This window comes from Bos taurus, chromosome 6 (genome assembly GCF_002263795.3).
Source record: "Bos taurus isolate L1 Dominette 01449 registration number 42190680 breed Hereford chromosome 6, ARS-UCD2.0, whole genome shotgun sequence".
Classification (NCBI taxonomy): domain Eukaryota; kingdom Metazoa; phylum Chordata; class Mammalia; order Artiodactyla; family Bovidae; genus Bos; species Bos taurus.
In genome coordinates this window covers 6,219,886-6,236,389 of record NC_037333.1, presented here as the reverse complement: position 1 = coordinate 6,236,389, position 16,504 = coordinate 6,219,886, and the positions used below count along the sequence as shown (strand labels likewise).

The 16,504-nt window shown below is 38.3% G+C and overlaps 1 protein-coding gene and 1 long non-coding RNA gene across 9 annotated transcripts in view; one reads left to right on the top strand and one right to left on the bottom strand.

The window, feature by feature from the left end:
• Positions 1 to 5,942, top strand: part of SYNPO2 (synaptopodin 2) — a 204,206-nt gene extending 198,264 nt beyond the window's left edge. The window contains exon 5 of one of the 2 annotated variants that reach the window (XM_005207587.5): positions 2,087 to 5,942. In XM_005207587.5, coding sequence (XP_005207644.1) covers positions 2,087 to 2,626 — 540 coding nt within the window. In that variant the 3' untranslated portion in view covers positions 2,627 to 5,942. 2 annotated transcript variants of the gene reach the window in all.
• LOC101906469 (uncharacterized) overlaps positions 1 to 16,504 on the bottom strand; it is a 358,594-nt gene that overhangs the window by 194,890 nt on the left and 147,200 nt on the right. The gene's annotated exons all lie outside the window — the stretch shown is intronic.

The window sequence follows — 16,504 nt, the reverse complement described above, 5'->3', positions numbered from 1 at the left end:
AGTCTCTATTATTTTAAAGATCTGACTAAAGAAGCTGCTATATCTGATGGGAAACAGGTATCACTGGAATGTGAAAAATGCCCCAGCGACTCTCTAGATCAATGTTCTCTTTCTTCCAGAGATAAGGACAAACGGGGACATAGACACAACTGAGCTAATTTCTCTTTATCATACGGAAGGTTGGGTATGTGTGTGTTAGTTGTTCAGTTGTGTCGATTCTTGCAACCCCATGGACTGTAGCTCACCAGGCTCCTTTGTCCATGGGATTCTCCAGGCAAGAATACTGGAGTGGGTTGTCATGGTCTTCTCCAGGGGATCTTCCCAACCCAGGGATAGAACCTGTGACTCACGTTTCCTGCTTTGGCAGGTGTGTTCCTTACTACTAATGCTACCTGGGAAGCCCTTATCATACTGAATGTTAATACTTCTTAATGTACAAAACCATTGGTCCTGTCAAAACAGGTAATGAGTCTCTTCTCTAAACTGATCTCTGATTGACTAATTCACAACTGCAGAGCTAAAAACAGTACTGGATTGTGTGCTTCCTGAGAACATGGACTTTATCTGAAGCATCTTTGTATATTGAGTTCACAGGAAAATGCCTAGAAATACTAGGAATAAAATTTTTGTTAAATGAATGAAACAAATGCATTAATAATATGGAATAGAAAGCAAATCCTTAAATAGTAACTTATTAGATCTAGGTTAAGAGAAGGAGATTAATGAAAACAAGTTTTTGCTAGGAGTTTTTTTTTGGGGGGGTGAGGTGGGTAGGGGCATACCCTGTGGCTTGTGGGATCTTAGTTCCCCGACCAGGTATAAAACCTGGGGCCCCCACAATGAAAGCACCAAGTCCTAACCACTAGACTGCCAGGGAATTCTCCATTATTATTAAAGCTTCAATGATTAAAAAGACATCATCAAGATCCATTATATTGACTCTCTTATTCTTTATATGCAAAGCAACATTGAACCACCTACCTTTGTGTGCCTAATGGAACAACAACAACAACAAAAAACCCCGAACATTTAAATCTGAGATATTTTGTCCAAATCTAGGTGTTGCTATTCATTTTAAATTTAAGAACTTGATATAGAAAGAAAATATATTGAAACCATTTATGGAATTTGAACACATTTTAAAGCATGGAAATACTTTTTGTTCAAGAAACACAATGTCATGATACTCCCAAGTTGATTCATTTCTCTTAAGTGTGTCTTTGCTACTTTTTGCCAGGAGTTTTCCTAAGAGTCTCAAGCAAATGGGAATATGTAAGGAAGTAATGTATATAATCAGACTTCAAGGTCCCTGGAAATAGAGAATGAGTAAAAGCTTTCACTAAGTTGTATTTCATGATATTAGACAAACTGAACATTTAGCATACACAAGGGAATGTTTCAGGGACACACACTTTCAAAGAAATAAGGAATATAATATGCATAAAAGGAACCAAAGCACAAATGAAACAAGTGGCTGAACTCTTTCCTTCAGAGACACAGGCAATATACTACACTCAGGAAATAAAGATCCACATGATCTTCACCAGTATATACATAGAACTTGGCTGGAAAAATGTCATCTGCTCCATCAAACAGGAAATATTAAATAAGACAAAAATAAGACAAAATATTAAAAGTCACTTGGAAAAAGTACAAAGCCCAGTAGAACATGGTCTGTTTCTAGAGTTATTTATATATTTATGCTTATTCGGTATTAGAAAAACAGGACTAGAATGAGGGTGGGCTGTAGATGTAGGTACGAATATGAAGAGGGTAGACAGGAGTAAGAGTGGCCCCAGTGATAACAGAGTGCTTGCAGTGGTGGTGGTGCCTAAGAAAGACGGTAGCAATTGGAGCTATGGGTTCAGAAAAGCAGAGCAAGGAGGTCCTAAAGGAAGGTCAAGTCCCAGACCAGCACTAATAATACACCAGGCAGAGGCAGCCTATTTTGGCTTTAATTATAAGCATTGTAGGGATTTGTTGATTTTTATAGTGCTTAGTAATGGTGTGGAGAATGCTTTGGAGTAGTAGCCAATCAGCATAAACCAAAATGAATGAGATATATTAACATTTTCATTATTTCTAGCAGACTGGACGCTCTCTTTCTCTTCCTGGAAGACCAGTCCCACCTGCCATCTCTGCAACATCTCCTTGGTTATACCAGCCTGCTTACAGCTACACTAGCAAGCCAACGGATGGGCTCGAGGAAGCAAAGAAGAGACTGACTCCTTGGGAAGCAGCAGCCAAGTCTCCTCTTGGCTTAGTGGATGAGGCCTTCAGACCCAGAAACATTCAGGAATCCATTGTGGCAAATGTGGTCTCAGCAGCTCGTAGAAAGGTGCTTCCAGGGCAGTCTGAGGAATGGAATGCAAGACTGTCCTATGTCCCTCAAACCCAGAAGACCAGTGTGGGCTCATTTGCAAAGCAAGAGTATAATGTTGCATCCCTACCCAATTATAGTATGCCCAACTCCCAGTATGGTTCACAGGCACCACATGCATATTACAGGCAGCCTTCCAGAAACGATTCTGAAATAATGTCCATGGAGACCAGGTCTGATTATTGTCTCTCCATAACCAACTGCAACTATAACCCACACCCGAGGGGATGGAGACGTCAAACATGAAGTTAGCAGAACTGGTCATATGCCACCTAGATTTTTTTTTTATGTTTCTTTGCAGTGTTTTCCACTTTTCTAATAGTTTAGAATCACTTTTGATCTTGGCTTGTTCTCATAGGTCATTTATCTGTGTGTGTATGCACATTGGAGTGTAAATCACTTCCTTCTCTGCAGATGCATAGAGAATTTCTTTAAAGAACTCATTTCCTGTGCTGATGACACAGAAATTCCATTTATTTCATTAATATGGAGAATTTAGGCAACTAAACTCTTCTCAATTAAAATGAAATTAACTATGTTCTTGTATGTGCCTTAGTCCAGGGTGGAATTAATGAAACATGGTATGCTAACTGATATTAGCAGTAACAGCAAGGACTATAACATTGGAGAAGTTTCCAATGGTAGTATAAGCAATAATTATATAAAAAGAATTTCCTTGGTGTTATTTTAAACATTTCTTTGAAATATATTTTAAAATCTGATAACATTCATATTTGGTTTTTGGAAATGAGACAAAGACATTCTCAGAAAGAAATAAATATTTGAGAGTAAGACAATTATACATTTCAGTTGGACTTCTGAGGTAAGTGGTGTAATATGTGGGGAATAGAAGATGTAGGTATAGGATTTATTTTTAATCTATTTAAAGGCAGGGGCCTGAGACAGGAATAGACTCTGGGTTCAGGTGTCCTCACTTGTGAGATGAGAAGGTCAGATTATTTAATCTCCTCGATGCTTAACAGCTCTGATATTCTGAACTGAGTTTCTCTCATTTGTAAAATGATCTTTGATGCATTATTCATTTTTGTTGCTCATCATATAAATATCAAACTAAGTTTAAGAGTGGATTAGGTCATTGGTGTCACAACACGTATCATTAAAGGTTCAAGAGGAATTGTTGGGCAGCAGGGTTTGAGCTATGTGTTACATGAGTGAGGGCTGATGAGAAGAAAAAAAGCTATTAATGGATTAAAGGAAGTGGTAGATGGATGTGTCTGTTATTATACAACTGTAGGTCATGAACATTTATTTAATTACAGAAAGCATGCCACAGAAGCCTATGCAACAAGTGGTGCTTCTTTAGAAAAGCATCATTAGGATGTTCAAAGGAAGTTAAACAGTTGCTTGGACAACTCCATGACCCATGCCTGGTTAGCATGACCATGAGACAATCAGTTAAACATCTGCTCCTCACTGTCACACCCACAAAGGATTAAACACAAGGAAATTCAAAGTACTTTACATCATAAACAAGTATGAGAATATTTAAAAAATAAAAACATCTTGAGTGTTCAAAACATTCTTAGGTTTCTAAATATGATTATTTTGCTTTGTTTTACTTTTTTGACTCTTGAATTTATTATTATGATCGTCTCTTTCACAGAATAATACTTTTTAAAAACTGCCAGGATACAAGTACTCCGTTATTTGGAAACAAAAAAAAAAGCTGAAGAAATCACAGTAAGTTCTACTATTAATAGAATCACCCAGATATTAATTTGTTCAATTATTAAGAAAAGTAGAGTACTTCATAGAAATTTGAATTATATCTCAAATTAGAAGATATAATTATGGGTTCCTAAAGAGTTCCTATGGAATTATAAAAAATAATGCCTGGTATATTGGTTAATCTGTCAGCAATTCTCAGGAATCCCCACATAAAAATTCTTGTGGTGGTTCATTTAAACTAGATGTCAATGTTTTAAGATATGTAGAATTTAGCAGAAGGAATTTCGTACAAGATCATATCCTATTTTGTTGTTTTCTTTTATAAATGCTAGCGGTTATTTCCTTCATTCCTTAGATTTTAGATACTTCAGTTCCAGAGGCTGATATATAATACATTATATTATTCACTAAAATTTTCACTAGACTCAAAATAGAGAGATGCAGACATTTTAAACTTAAATATTATTATGAAACAGACAGGTCCCCCTTTGCATGCACTAGATCAAAACAATCATTGTATTAAGCTATCTGAATTTATTCCAGACATCAAAAAAAAAAAAAAAAAAAGAAAATATAACACATGGCAGGAAAGTTGTACATTTTTCATTCACAGGGAAGTTAATGTCTCATTTTTATTAGAAGTCAATATTTCAGGGACTCATACGTTGCAGATATAATTCTGAAAAAAAAAGTGCGTTGTCAAATCTTCACAAAATGTATGGGTATTTATTTCCAGTTTTCACAAAAGTAGTAAAGTTATATTGCTTACATTCAAAAGCTAATGTTTGAGCTAAGGCTGCCATGCTGACATCTGATTCCTGCTGAGAAAACCTAGATAACTACTGTTCTCACAAAAATAAAATCAGTTTGGGACTTCCCTGGCAGTCCAGTGGTTTGAGACTCCGCAACTCCACTGTGAGGGGCATGGATTCCACCCCTGGTCTGGGAATTAAGATCCTACATGCTGCACAGACCAGCCAAAATAATAACAAATAAATAAAATTGGTTTGTCTTATATTCCAAATAATACTATTTTCAGAGAAGAGCTTGCACGTGTGCTAAATTGCTTCAGTCGTGTCTGACTCTCTGCGACACTATGGACTGAAGCCTGCCAGGCTCCTCTGTCCATGGGGATTCTCCAGGCAAGAATACTGGAGTGGGTTGCTATGCCCTCCTCCAGGGAATCTTCCCCACCCAGGGATCCATCCCGCATCTTTTAAGTCTCCTGCATTGGCAGGCAGGTTCTTTACCACTAGTGCCACCTGCTTTGTAAATATATACCACATGTGTTGTTGTAAGACATTTTTCTACTAGTAGAAATCACAGAGGTAGAAACAGTTCTGTGCTATCATGATTAAAAAGCATTCTCTTGAAGTACACTAATTTGGCACCTCTTTCCATCTTCAGTTTAAAAATATAATTGCATGTGTGTGAAATATCTGTTATTGAGATGATTTAAATACTGTTTGTATTTTGAATTTTAAAACTACATGATTCTAGTCCATTTATCTCTGAATATATCTCATGTTTTGGCCTCATCACTCATATTGGAAAGGGCTACACTGTTAGGGCTCAAGCATACACATATATACATTAATGAATTGAAACTTTGGATAAAAAATATATCAAATAGGCTCGTTATTATAATTAGAGAGGACCTGTAGAAATGTTTGTAAAAGAAAGTAGATTTTCACATTTGATTTTTTTTCAAAGTAGTAGTATTTACACTATCCACACATCTACTAAAATAGACTATGTTCTCCTGCTTATTAGCTTAACATTTCTACCTTTGTTTATACCAAAAGACTGTATTTGAAAGATGCATACTGAAAATCAAAATTGTATAAGTAATAAAAATTAACTTGAAAATCAATTTAAAGAGCCTTTTCATTTTTCCTTATTAGAAAATTCTTTTGAAATAGTCTTTACCCCAAAGATTTAATCTTATCTAGTACATATTTTAAAATTTTAGTTTCTACAGTATCAGCTTCCAGGCACATTAAAAGAATTTCATGCTGATTGGCAACATTTTAACTGTAACATTTAAAAACTTAAAAAACAACTTACCTGAAAATATGATCAGTTTCACATGTAAGTTAAGAGGTTTTAGACCCATATTTTCATATTATAGTATTATTAATTTAATATTACTCTGTATTAATTCTTTCTTTCATAATATTGAAAAATCAGTCCTAAGCAAAAGCATAGCTAGTGGTAATATGACTTGATAAAGTATTGGCTGAATTTCTAAAACCACCCTGGACTTAGAGAGCCTACCATGTTTGTCATTCAACTGCTTCTGATCACTTATTCTCTGCAGACTGCCCCATGACTGACCTTGATTAAACTGAACGCTTCATCATAATAAAGCGTATTTAAGTAAAACTTTTAAAAAATGACTTGGATCTTCTTACATACTATTAAAACCATCAGCTGGAATGTGAGCTCCCTGGTCACTGCAACCATGCAGCACAGCTTTTGATATTTCTTGTTAAAAATTATGAATAAAATGACTCTCTTGGCAATCTGATAAAAAATAGTTTTAAAGAAATTGAAATATTCCCTAAATATGAGTACCATCTTAAAGATTTGAAAAACTTAAGAGATAGTTAGCACCATACTGTCTGTCAACTTAAAGAAAAACACACAACATAGAGTTGTGAGTTTAAGCTTTATTCAGGGTCTTACTGAGGACGACAGCCTGGGAGACAGTCTCTCAGTAGCTCTGAGAAACTGCTCTGAAGAGGCGGGGGAGTAGCCAGTGTACACATGAAAGTTTTTGCTAGAAAATACTGGCCGTCAAGTATACATCTCAGTAAAAGTCTACTGCTAATCAAACAGAACAGATATCTCAAACTGATGATTTTTATGCTTTTCTGCAAGAAAGTGGGGTCATTGAAACTCTTCCTGAGATGTGTATCTTAACTACTTTTATTGTTTTTGTTCAGTCACTAAGTCATGTCTGACTCTTTGTGACCCCATGGACTGCAGCACACCAGGCTCCTCTGTCCTTCACTATCTCCCAGAGTTTGCTCAAACTCCTGTCCATTGTGTTGATGATACCATCCAGCCATCTGATCCTTTCCTGCCCCCTTCTCCCTTTGCCTTTGCTCTTTCCCAGCAACAGGGTCTTTTCCAATGAGTTCCCTCTTTGTATCAGGTGGCTAAAATTGGAGCTTCAGCTTTAGCATCAATCATTCCAATGAACATTCAGGGTTGATTTCCTTTAGGATTGACTGGTTGGATCTCCTTGCAGTCCAAGAGACTCTCAAGAGTCTTCTCCAGCACAATCTGAAAGCATCAATTCTTTGGCATTTAGACTTCTTTACGGTCCAATTCTCACATCCATATATGACTACTGGAAAAACCGTAGCTTTGACTATATGAACCTTTGTTGGCAAAGTGATATGTCTGCTTTTTAATACGCTGTCTAGGTTTGCCAAAGGTTTTCTTCCAAGGAGCAAGTGTCTTTTAATTTCATGTGATTCTGGAGACCAAGAATATAAAATCTGTCACTTTTTCCACTTTTTCTCTTTCTATTTGCCATGAAGTGATGGGACCAGATGCCATGATCTTAGTTTCCTGAATGTTGAGTTTTAAGTCAGGTTTTTACTCTCTCTTCAAGAGGCTCTTTAGTACCTCTTCACTTTCTGCTACTTTCTCACTTAACTACCTAGAGGCCTGTTTATCAAAAGCACAGAATGCATCATCCTGTCTTTTCCATCCTGTATTCCCCTCAGGTTGTACTGTCCTGTAGGTGGGCTGACTGGAGTGGATTCTGACTTAACCCTTGTATAACTAGATGATGAGTCACACTCTGTTCTTTCTTTATTCACATGTATGAAGATGCTAATGCCATAGAAAATGCCCATTTTTTCTTATGAATTCCTATCACTCAGTAAACTACACGTTTCAAAACATGCCAAGAGATCAGTTATCTCCACGTGGAGCCAGCGGGCAGGCTAAGGCCAGGAGAGTCCAATTCCCTGGTAGTTCACTAGGAAGACAGCAACAGAGATGCTTCAGGGCTAGCCAATGTCTCCCTAGTCCACGTAACACTAGAAGTATTTAGTGCAAAGTACTTTTACTCAGTTGTTTTGGAAAATAACAAAATCTGTGACTTCTCAAATTTAATGGAGCAGCATTTTTCACAAAGGGACACTTCATTATTCATAGTCTTAAAAAAATGTAACAGTTTATATTTCTAGAAGGAGTCTGGCAATCCTCTCTATAAAAATTGAGTAACTTTATGAGGAAATGCCACCAATGTGTCTGGCTATGATTTTTTTTTTTCCTCTCTAAAGTTGTAGTGAAGCATTGCAATTTTGTACCTTCTTTCTCCTTGATTTCTTTGCCACTCTTCTTCATAAACAGTCCTCCATTCCCACTTACTGCCAAGAGGAAGAAGCTGCACCACCTCTTCAGGATTTTACGATTTATACTTCTGAAAAGGCTTTCTAGGGCAGGACTGGCTCACCATGATGAGCTGTATAAATGTGAGCTTTGCCCTAAATTACCAAATAAATTATAAAGGGGTGTGAGTGGTGTGCTTAGTTGCTTCACTCATGTTTGATTCTACGACTCCATGGAAAGTAGCCTGCCAGGCTCCTCTGTCCATGGGGATTCTCCAGGCAAGAATAATGGAGTGGGTTGCCATGCCCTCCTCCAGGGGATCTTCTGGACCCAGGAACTGAATCTGAATCTCTTATGTCTCCTGCGTTGGTCAGCAAGTTCTCTACCATCAGCATCACTTTGGAAGCCCTTATAATGGGGTATATATATAGGTAAAGGCACAATCTTACCTAAGGTCAAATTGATCTTGAAGAACCCTGTCTACATTACTGTGAATATTCAGAGGACCCTGCTTTAGCCTTTTGCCAGCATCATCTCTTCTAGAAAAAATTATCCATTGAGAAAATTGAGCTACAGATGTATTCTGTAGATATAGTACATGTGTTGGAAAGTAAAGTGCCATCCTTAAACTAGGGAAAATACACTGTTTGTACTGCTCTTACTCTCACTTGGATGGAACAACCATTTTTTAAGCAGCATAGAAATCCATGACATGAGTCCACAGCAGTTTCGCAGGACCCCAGGGCTGATCCCTGACCTAGTGAGAAATAGTCTCATTTCAAGAGGTTGGTAGTTTTTCTTACTATTCTACATGTCATTCATACCAGAGCCTTCTGCCAGACCAGTACATAAGACAGAAAAGAATAATATTTTTTAAATAAATAAATGGGGGAGGAGTTTACCTATTTTCCCACAATGTGGTTTAATTTGGAACTTTATGCCAGTTAAATTTTGTTCTTAAATTCAAATCATATCTTCTCTGGTTTCTGTCTACAGAAGCTACAGGTCTGATTATTAGCAATACAAAATGCCTTTAATTTATTGAAGTGGATACTTACTAGAGGGCTAAGAGGAAAAAGAACACTGATTTAGGGATAAAGCAGCCAAAGTTCAATGCTCAGCTAAGCCAAGCCCTATGTCCAGCGTAAATTTGATAAAGAAAATAAAAGAAGGCAAGGTTTTATGTCCTGTAGCATTCTCCAGTGATAATGAAATAGGAAGGAAGGGGGCAGGGCACAAACTTGGAAAGAATGGCATAGCCTGAGGACACAACGTAAACTAACCAGAACTTTGTTGTTGTTCAGTGCTCAGTCCCGTTATTCACAGTCTCCTGTTCATTGAGCCAAACGGGAAACAACGCTCAGTTGTTGGTGTGTCTCGTGGTGAAAGCAAAGTCCAATGCTGATGAGAACTAAATGGGTCCAAGATGTCTGTGGCTCAGATCATGAACTCCTTATTGTCAAATTCAGACTTAAAATGAAGAAACTAGGGAAAAATACTAGACCATTCAGGTATGACCTAAATCAAATCCCTAATGATTATACAGTGGAAGTGAGAAATAGATTGAAGGGATTCGATCTGATAGACAAGACTGCCTGAAGAACTATGGACAGAGGTTCGTGACATTGTACAGGAGGCAGTGATCAACATCATCCCCAAGAAAAAGAAATGCAAGAAGGCAAAATGGTTGTCTGAGGAGGCTTTACAAATAGCTGAAAAAAGAAGAAAAGGTAAGGCAAAGGAGAAAAGGAAAGACATACCCATCTGAATGCAGAATTTCGAAGAATAGCAAGGAGAGATAAGAAAGCGTTCCTCAGCGATTAATGCAAAGAAATAGAGGAAAACAATAGAATGGGAAAGACTAGAGATCTCTTCAAGAAAATTAAAGATACCAAGGGAACATTTCGTGCAAAGATGGGCTCAATAAAGGACAGAAATGCTATGGACCTAACAGAAAAAGAAGATATTAAGAGGTGGCAAGAATATACAGAACTATACAAAAAAGATCATAACCCAGATAACCGCAATGGTATAATCACTCACCTAGAACCAGACATGCTAGAGTCCTAAGTCAAGTGGGCCTTAGGAAGCATCACTACGAACAAAGCTAGTGGAGGTGATGGAATTCCAGTTGAGCTATTTCAAATCCTAAAAGATGATGCTGTGAAAGTGCTGCACTCAATATGCCAGCAAATTGCAGTGGCCACAGGACTGGAAAAGGTCAGTTTTCATTCCAATCTCAAAGAAAGGCAATAGCAAAGAATGATCAAACTACCGCACAATTGCACTCATCTTACATACTAGCAAAGTAATGCTCAAAATTCTTCAACAGTACATAAGCAGAGAAATCCAGATGCTCAAGCTATATTTAGAAAATACAGAGGAACCAGAGATCAAATTGCCAACATCTGTTGGATCATAGAACAAGCAAGAGAGTTCCAGAAAAATATCTACTTCTGCTTCATTGACTACGCTAATGCCTTTGACTGTGTGGATCACAACAAACTGTGGAAAATGCTTAGAGATGGGAATACCAAATCATCTTACCTGCCTCCTGAGAAATCTGTATGCAGGTCAAGAAGCAACAGGTAGAACCAGATAAGGAACAATGGGCTGGTTCCAAATCGGGAAAGGAGTATGTCAAGGCTGTATACTGTCACCCTGCTTATTTCACTTCTATGTACTGTAAATCATGCGAAATGCCAGGCTGGATGAAGCACAAGCTGGAATCAATATTGCAGGGAGAAATATCAATAACCTCAGATATGCAGATGACACCACACTTGTGGCACAAAGTGAAGAAGAAATAAAGAGCCTCTTGATGAAAGTGAAAGAGGAGAGTGAAAAAGCTGTCTTAAAACTCAACATTCAGAAAACTAAGATCATGGCATCTGGTCCAATCACTTCATGGCAAATAGATGGGGAAACTATTGAAACAATGAGAAACTTTATTTTGGGGAGCTTCAAAATCACTGCAGATGGTGTCTGTAGCCATGAAATTAAAAGATGCTTGTTCCTTGGAAGAAAAGCTATGACGAATCTAGAAAGCATATTAAAAAGCAGAGACGTTACTTTGCCAATAAAGGTCCGTCTAGTCAAAGCTATGGTTTTTCCAGTAGTCATGTATGGATGTGAGACTTGGACTGTAAAGAAAGCTGAGTGCCGAAAAACTGATGCTTTTGAACTGTGGTGTTGGAGAAGACTCTTGAGAGTCCCTTGGACTGCAAGGAGATCCAACCAGTCCATCCTAAAGGAAATCGGTCCTGAATATTCATTGGAAAGACTGATGTTGAAACTGAAACTCCAATACTTTGGCCACCTGATGTGAAGAACTGATTCATTGGAAAAGGCCCTGATGCTGGGAAGGATTGAAGGCCAGAGAAGAAGGGGGTGACAGAGGATGAGATGGTTGGATGGCATCACTGACTCGATGGACATAGAGTTTGAGCAGGGAAGCCTGGCATGCTGCAGTCCATGGGGTCACAAAGAGTCAGACAGGACTGAGCTACGAACTGAACTGAACTGAGACCTTAAGTCTCAATATATGCTCATTGTAACACATCAGCAAGCTAAATGACACACCTAGAGGCACCATTTTCCAAGGCCGACCATCAAAGATCAAGAAGTGGGTGGTGGTCCAATTCCTGGAAATCTCCACCATTTTCCCAAAATAGTTGGAATGACCCTGCCACTCATTTGTTGTTCAGTGGCTTAGTTGTGTCCATCTCTTTTCAACACCATGGACTGTAACATGCCAGGCTTTCCTGTCCTTCACCATCTCCCGGAGTTAGCTCAAACTCACGTCCATTGAGTCAGCGATGCCATCCCACTATCTCATCCTGTCATCCCCTTCTCCTCCGGCCTTCAATCCTTCCCAGCCACCAGGATCTTTTCCAATGAGTCTGCTTTTCACATTAGGTGGCCAAAATATTGGAGCTTCAGCTTCAGCATCAGTCCCTCCAATGAATATTTAGGATTGATTTCCTTTAGGATGGATTGGTTTGATCTCCTTGGAGTCCAAGTCACTCTCAAGAGTCTTCTCCAACACCACAGTTCAAAAGCATCAATTCTTCAGTGCTTAGCTTTCTTTATGGTCCAACTCTCACATCCATACATGACTACTGGAAAAACCATAGCTTCAACTAGATGGACCTTTGTCAGCAAAGTAATGTCTCTGCTTTTTATATGCTGTCTAGGTTTTTTCATAGCTTTTCTTCCAAGAAGCAAGCGTCTTTTAATTTCATGAGTGCAGTCACCATCTGCAGTGATTTTGGAGCCCAAGAAAATAAAATCTGACACAGTTTTCATTGTTTCCCCATCTATTTGCCATGAAGTGATGGGATCAGATGCCATGATCTTCATTTTTCGAATGTTGAGCTTTAAGCCAGCTTTTTCACTGTCCTCTTTCATCATCATCAAGAGGCTCTTTAGTTCTTATTCACTTTCTGCCATAAGGGTGGTGTCATCTGCATATCTGAGGTTACTGCTGTTTCTCTGGCAATCTTGATTCCAGCATGTGCTTCATCCAGCTGGGCATTTTGCATGATGTACTCTGCATATAAGTTAAATAAGCAGAGTGACAATATATAGCCTTGATATACTCCCTTCCCAATTTTGAACCAGTCCACTGTTTAATGTCCGGTTCTAACTGTTGCTTCTTGACCTACATACAGGTTTTGCAGGAAGCAGGTAAGGTAGTCTGGTATTCCCAGTTCTTTAAGAATTTTCCACAGTTTGTTGTGATCCACGCAGTCAAAGGCTTTAGCATAGTCAATGAAGCAGAAGTAGATGTGTTTCTGGAATTCTCTTGCTTTTTCTATGATCCAATAGATGTTGGCAATTAGATCTCTGGTTCCTCTGCCTTTTCTAAACCCAGCTTGAACATCTGGATTTCTCAGTTCACATACTGTTGAACCCTGGCTTTGAGAATTTTGAGCATTACTTTGATAACATGTGAAAAGAGTGCAATTGTGCAGTAGTTTGAACATTCTTTGACATTGCTCTTATTTGGGATTGGAATGAAAACTGACATTTTCCAGTCCTGTGGCCACTGCTGAGTTTTCCAAATTTTCTGGCATGTTGAGTGCAGCACTTTAATAGCATCATCTTTTAAGATTTGAAATAGCTCAGCTGGAATTCCATCACCTCCACTAGTTTTGTTCATAGTGATGCTTCCTAAAGCCCACTTGACTTTGCACTCCATGATATTTGGCTCTCGGTGAGTGATCACACCATCCTGCTTATCTGGGCCATTAGGATTTTTTTTTTTTTTTCGCGTAGTTCTTCTATTGTATTCTTGCCACCTCTTGTTCATATCTTCTGTTTTGTTAGGTTCATACCATTTCTGTCCTTTATTGAGTCCATCTTTGCATGAAATGTTCCTTTGGTATCTCTTAATTTTCCCACTCATTAGCCTATGAAATTACCCAGTCCATAAAAGCTAACCACACCATATTTTGAGGCTGCTCTTGTCTTATGAAATGATCCATACTCTGTCTGAAGAGTGTATTATCTCTAAATAAATTCATTTCTTACCTATCACTTTGTCTCTTGCTGAATTATTTCTGCAACAAGACATTAAGAACCTGAGTTTCATTAAGTCCTGAAACCAGATGTATCATCTCAGTTTAAAGCATGGGTTTTGGCCAGATTTGAGTCCCAGCCACATGGATTCAAGTAGCAATCTGAGTTACATGGTTTCCCTAGTGTTTGAAAATCTTACAGTGTTTCCAACTGAAATTCAATTTCCACAACACGTTAAATAAGTGAAGTAAGTGGATTTCTCACTTTGCATGAAAAGGAAGACACTATGAAAGAAATAAGAATTGTTCAAGGCCTAAAGTGCTAACACAGGAAAAAAATCAGAGGTATGAACAAAATCTGTGGATATTTTACCTAAGGAAGTGTCAAAATAATTTGTAACAGATTTTTATTTCACCATTACCCCACTATAAAATTATTCTTAAAGCACATTAAATGAAGGCCATTCCAATATGGGAAAAAAAAACAAAAAACAAAAAAAGGAGGGGCTGAATTTTAGTCATAAGTATAGAGCAAATGATTTTACTACTATGAAGACATTGATATTTATGGCTAAATATTTCCATAAAACATGCATTGCATTCACTGGAGGAAATCTCCCTTAAGGCATTAAATTACTCAGGTTTGAATTTTCCCCAAGTTATTATTATTTGAAGTTATCAATGGCAAAATTTGATTTTAATCTAAGAAAACTGTGACTTTGGTGAAGGCAGCAGAATTATTAGGTCAGCAAGTAATGCTCATCCTGATTTTTAATTTCTGTGACAAAAGGAAACATGAAATTTTATGAGTCTGAACAGGTTTAAAAACACTGAATGATATTGCTGTTCTGTCCTAGATATTTTTTTTCTTGGTACAATGAATGTACTGAGAATTGGGTTTAAAGGGACAGCAAATTCAAATCCTTTCCCTAAGTAGAAACTAATATAAATAGGTTCATCATAGTCTATAGCTACAGACTCTGCAAATTTTAAGAGGCTATCCCAAGGAAGGAAAATGAAATATGTGGGCATTTAGTAATTCCCCTAGAATGTATCATTTTTGACCAAGACACAGAAAGCCCTTTTGTTGGTAGCTTCAGGAACTACTGTCATGGGGAGATGCAGGCAGTCATGCATCAGTCAGCAACCTTTATCATTTATCTACTCAGTGCTACACACAATGCTTCATGCCAGGGTTGTATCAATGAATAAAATGTGGCCTCACATCATGAGTTGATCGTGCTAAGGGTACAATGTAAGGAGACAAGAACACTGATAGGATTGTACCCAGAGATTATGAGAAGAGTCGGGGAAAATAAAATCCAGCCTTAAGGGTAGGAGGCTGCTATCTGTGGGGTGAAAGGGAAGCCTTTCTGGAAGAATTCATGGCAGTTTGAGTCTTAAAGGTTGAGTAACTGTACTCACTTCTACCATTAATCACTGGTTGAGGTGAGTATAGCCAAGAGGGAACCCATTCAAGACAGAGGGCACAGCTAAAAAGCTGTAGAAAGATCTGTGTTATTGTTGGATAATAAGGTAAGAGTCAGGAAGCAGTTGATTTTATCCTATGGGAAGGACAAATTTTTCCTTTTTGTAAAAGGTCAGAGAGTAAATACTTTAGGCTTAGAGAAGCATGGGGCTTTGACTCAACTCTACACACGTGGCCACAACTAATATGAAAATGAATGAGCATGGCTTAATATAACATTGTTTATGGAGACTGTAATTGTGCTTTCCCAGCGGCTCAGTGGTAAAGAATCCGTCTGCCAGTGCTGGAGACATGGGTTTGATAGTTGGGTTGGGAAGATCCCTTGGAGTAGGAAATGGCAACCCACTCCAGTGTTCTTGTCCCCTTACATTGTATCCTTAGCACTATCAACTCGTGATGTGAGGCCACATTTTATTCATTGATACATCCCTGCATGAAGCATTGTATGTAGCCCTGAGTAGATAAATGGTATTCTTGCCTGGAAAATTCCATGGACATAAGAGTCTGGCAGGCTGTAGTTCATAGGGCTGCAAAAGGGTCAGACACGACTTACTGACTAAACAACACAACAACAATTGGAATTTCACATAATTTTCACAAGTCATCAGATATTGTTAAACTTTTTTTTCTATCCACTTAAAAATGTAAAAAGTATTTGTAACTGCCTGTGTATACAATAAGCATCAGGCTAAACTTGGGTCGTTGGCCACAGCTTTCCAATTTCTGCTGTCAGGCAACAATGTGAAACCACTAAAGGATTTTAAACAGGAACTGGCCTGACTTAGGAGGAGCCTGGTGGGCACAGTCCATAGGGTCGCAAAAGAGTTGGGCATGACTTAGCCGCTAAATAACATTTCCTCTTGGTAGAGGCAATGGCAGCAGTGGGGAAGATGCATTTGAGAGAGAAGAGCCCAAGGAAAGAAGGACATGGAGAGCTGTTAAGTCTTTCCTGTGAAAAGGAGCAGTTTACCTCCTAGAACACTGTAATAAATCAGTCAACACTAGAATATCCCCTACATGTCCCTTCACTCCCCTGTTACTGCCCACTCCTTTCTCTGCCACAGTGCTTCC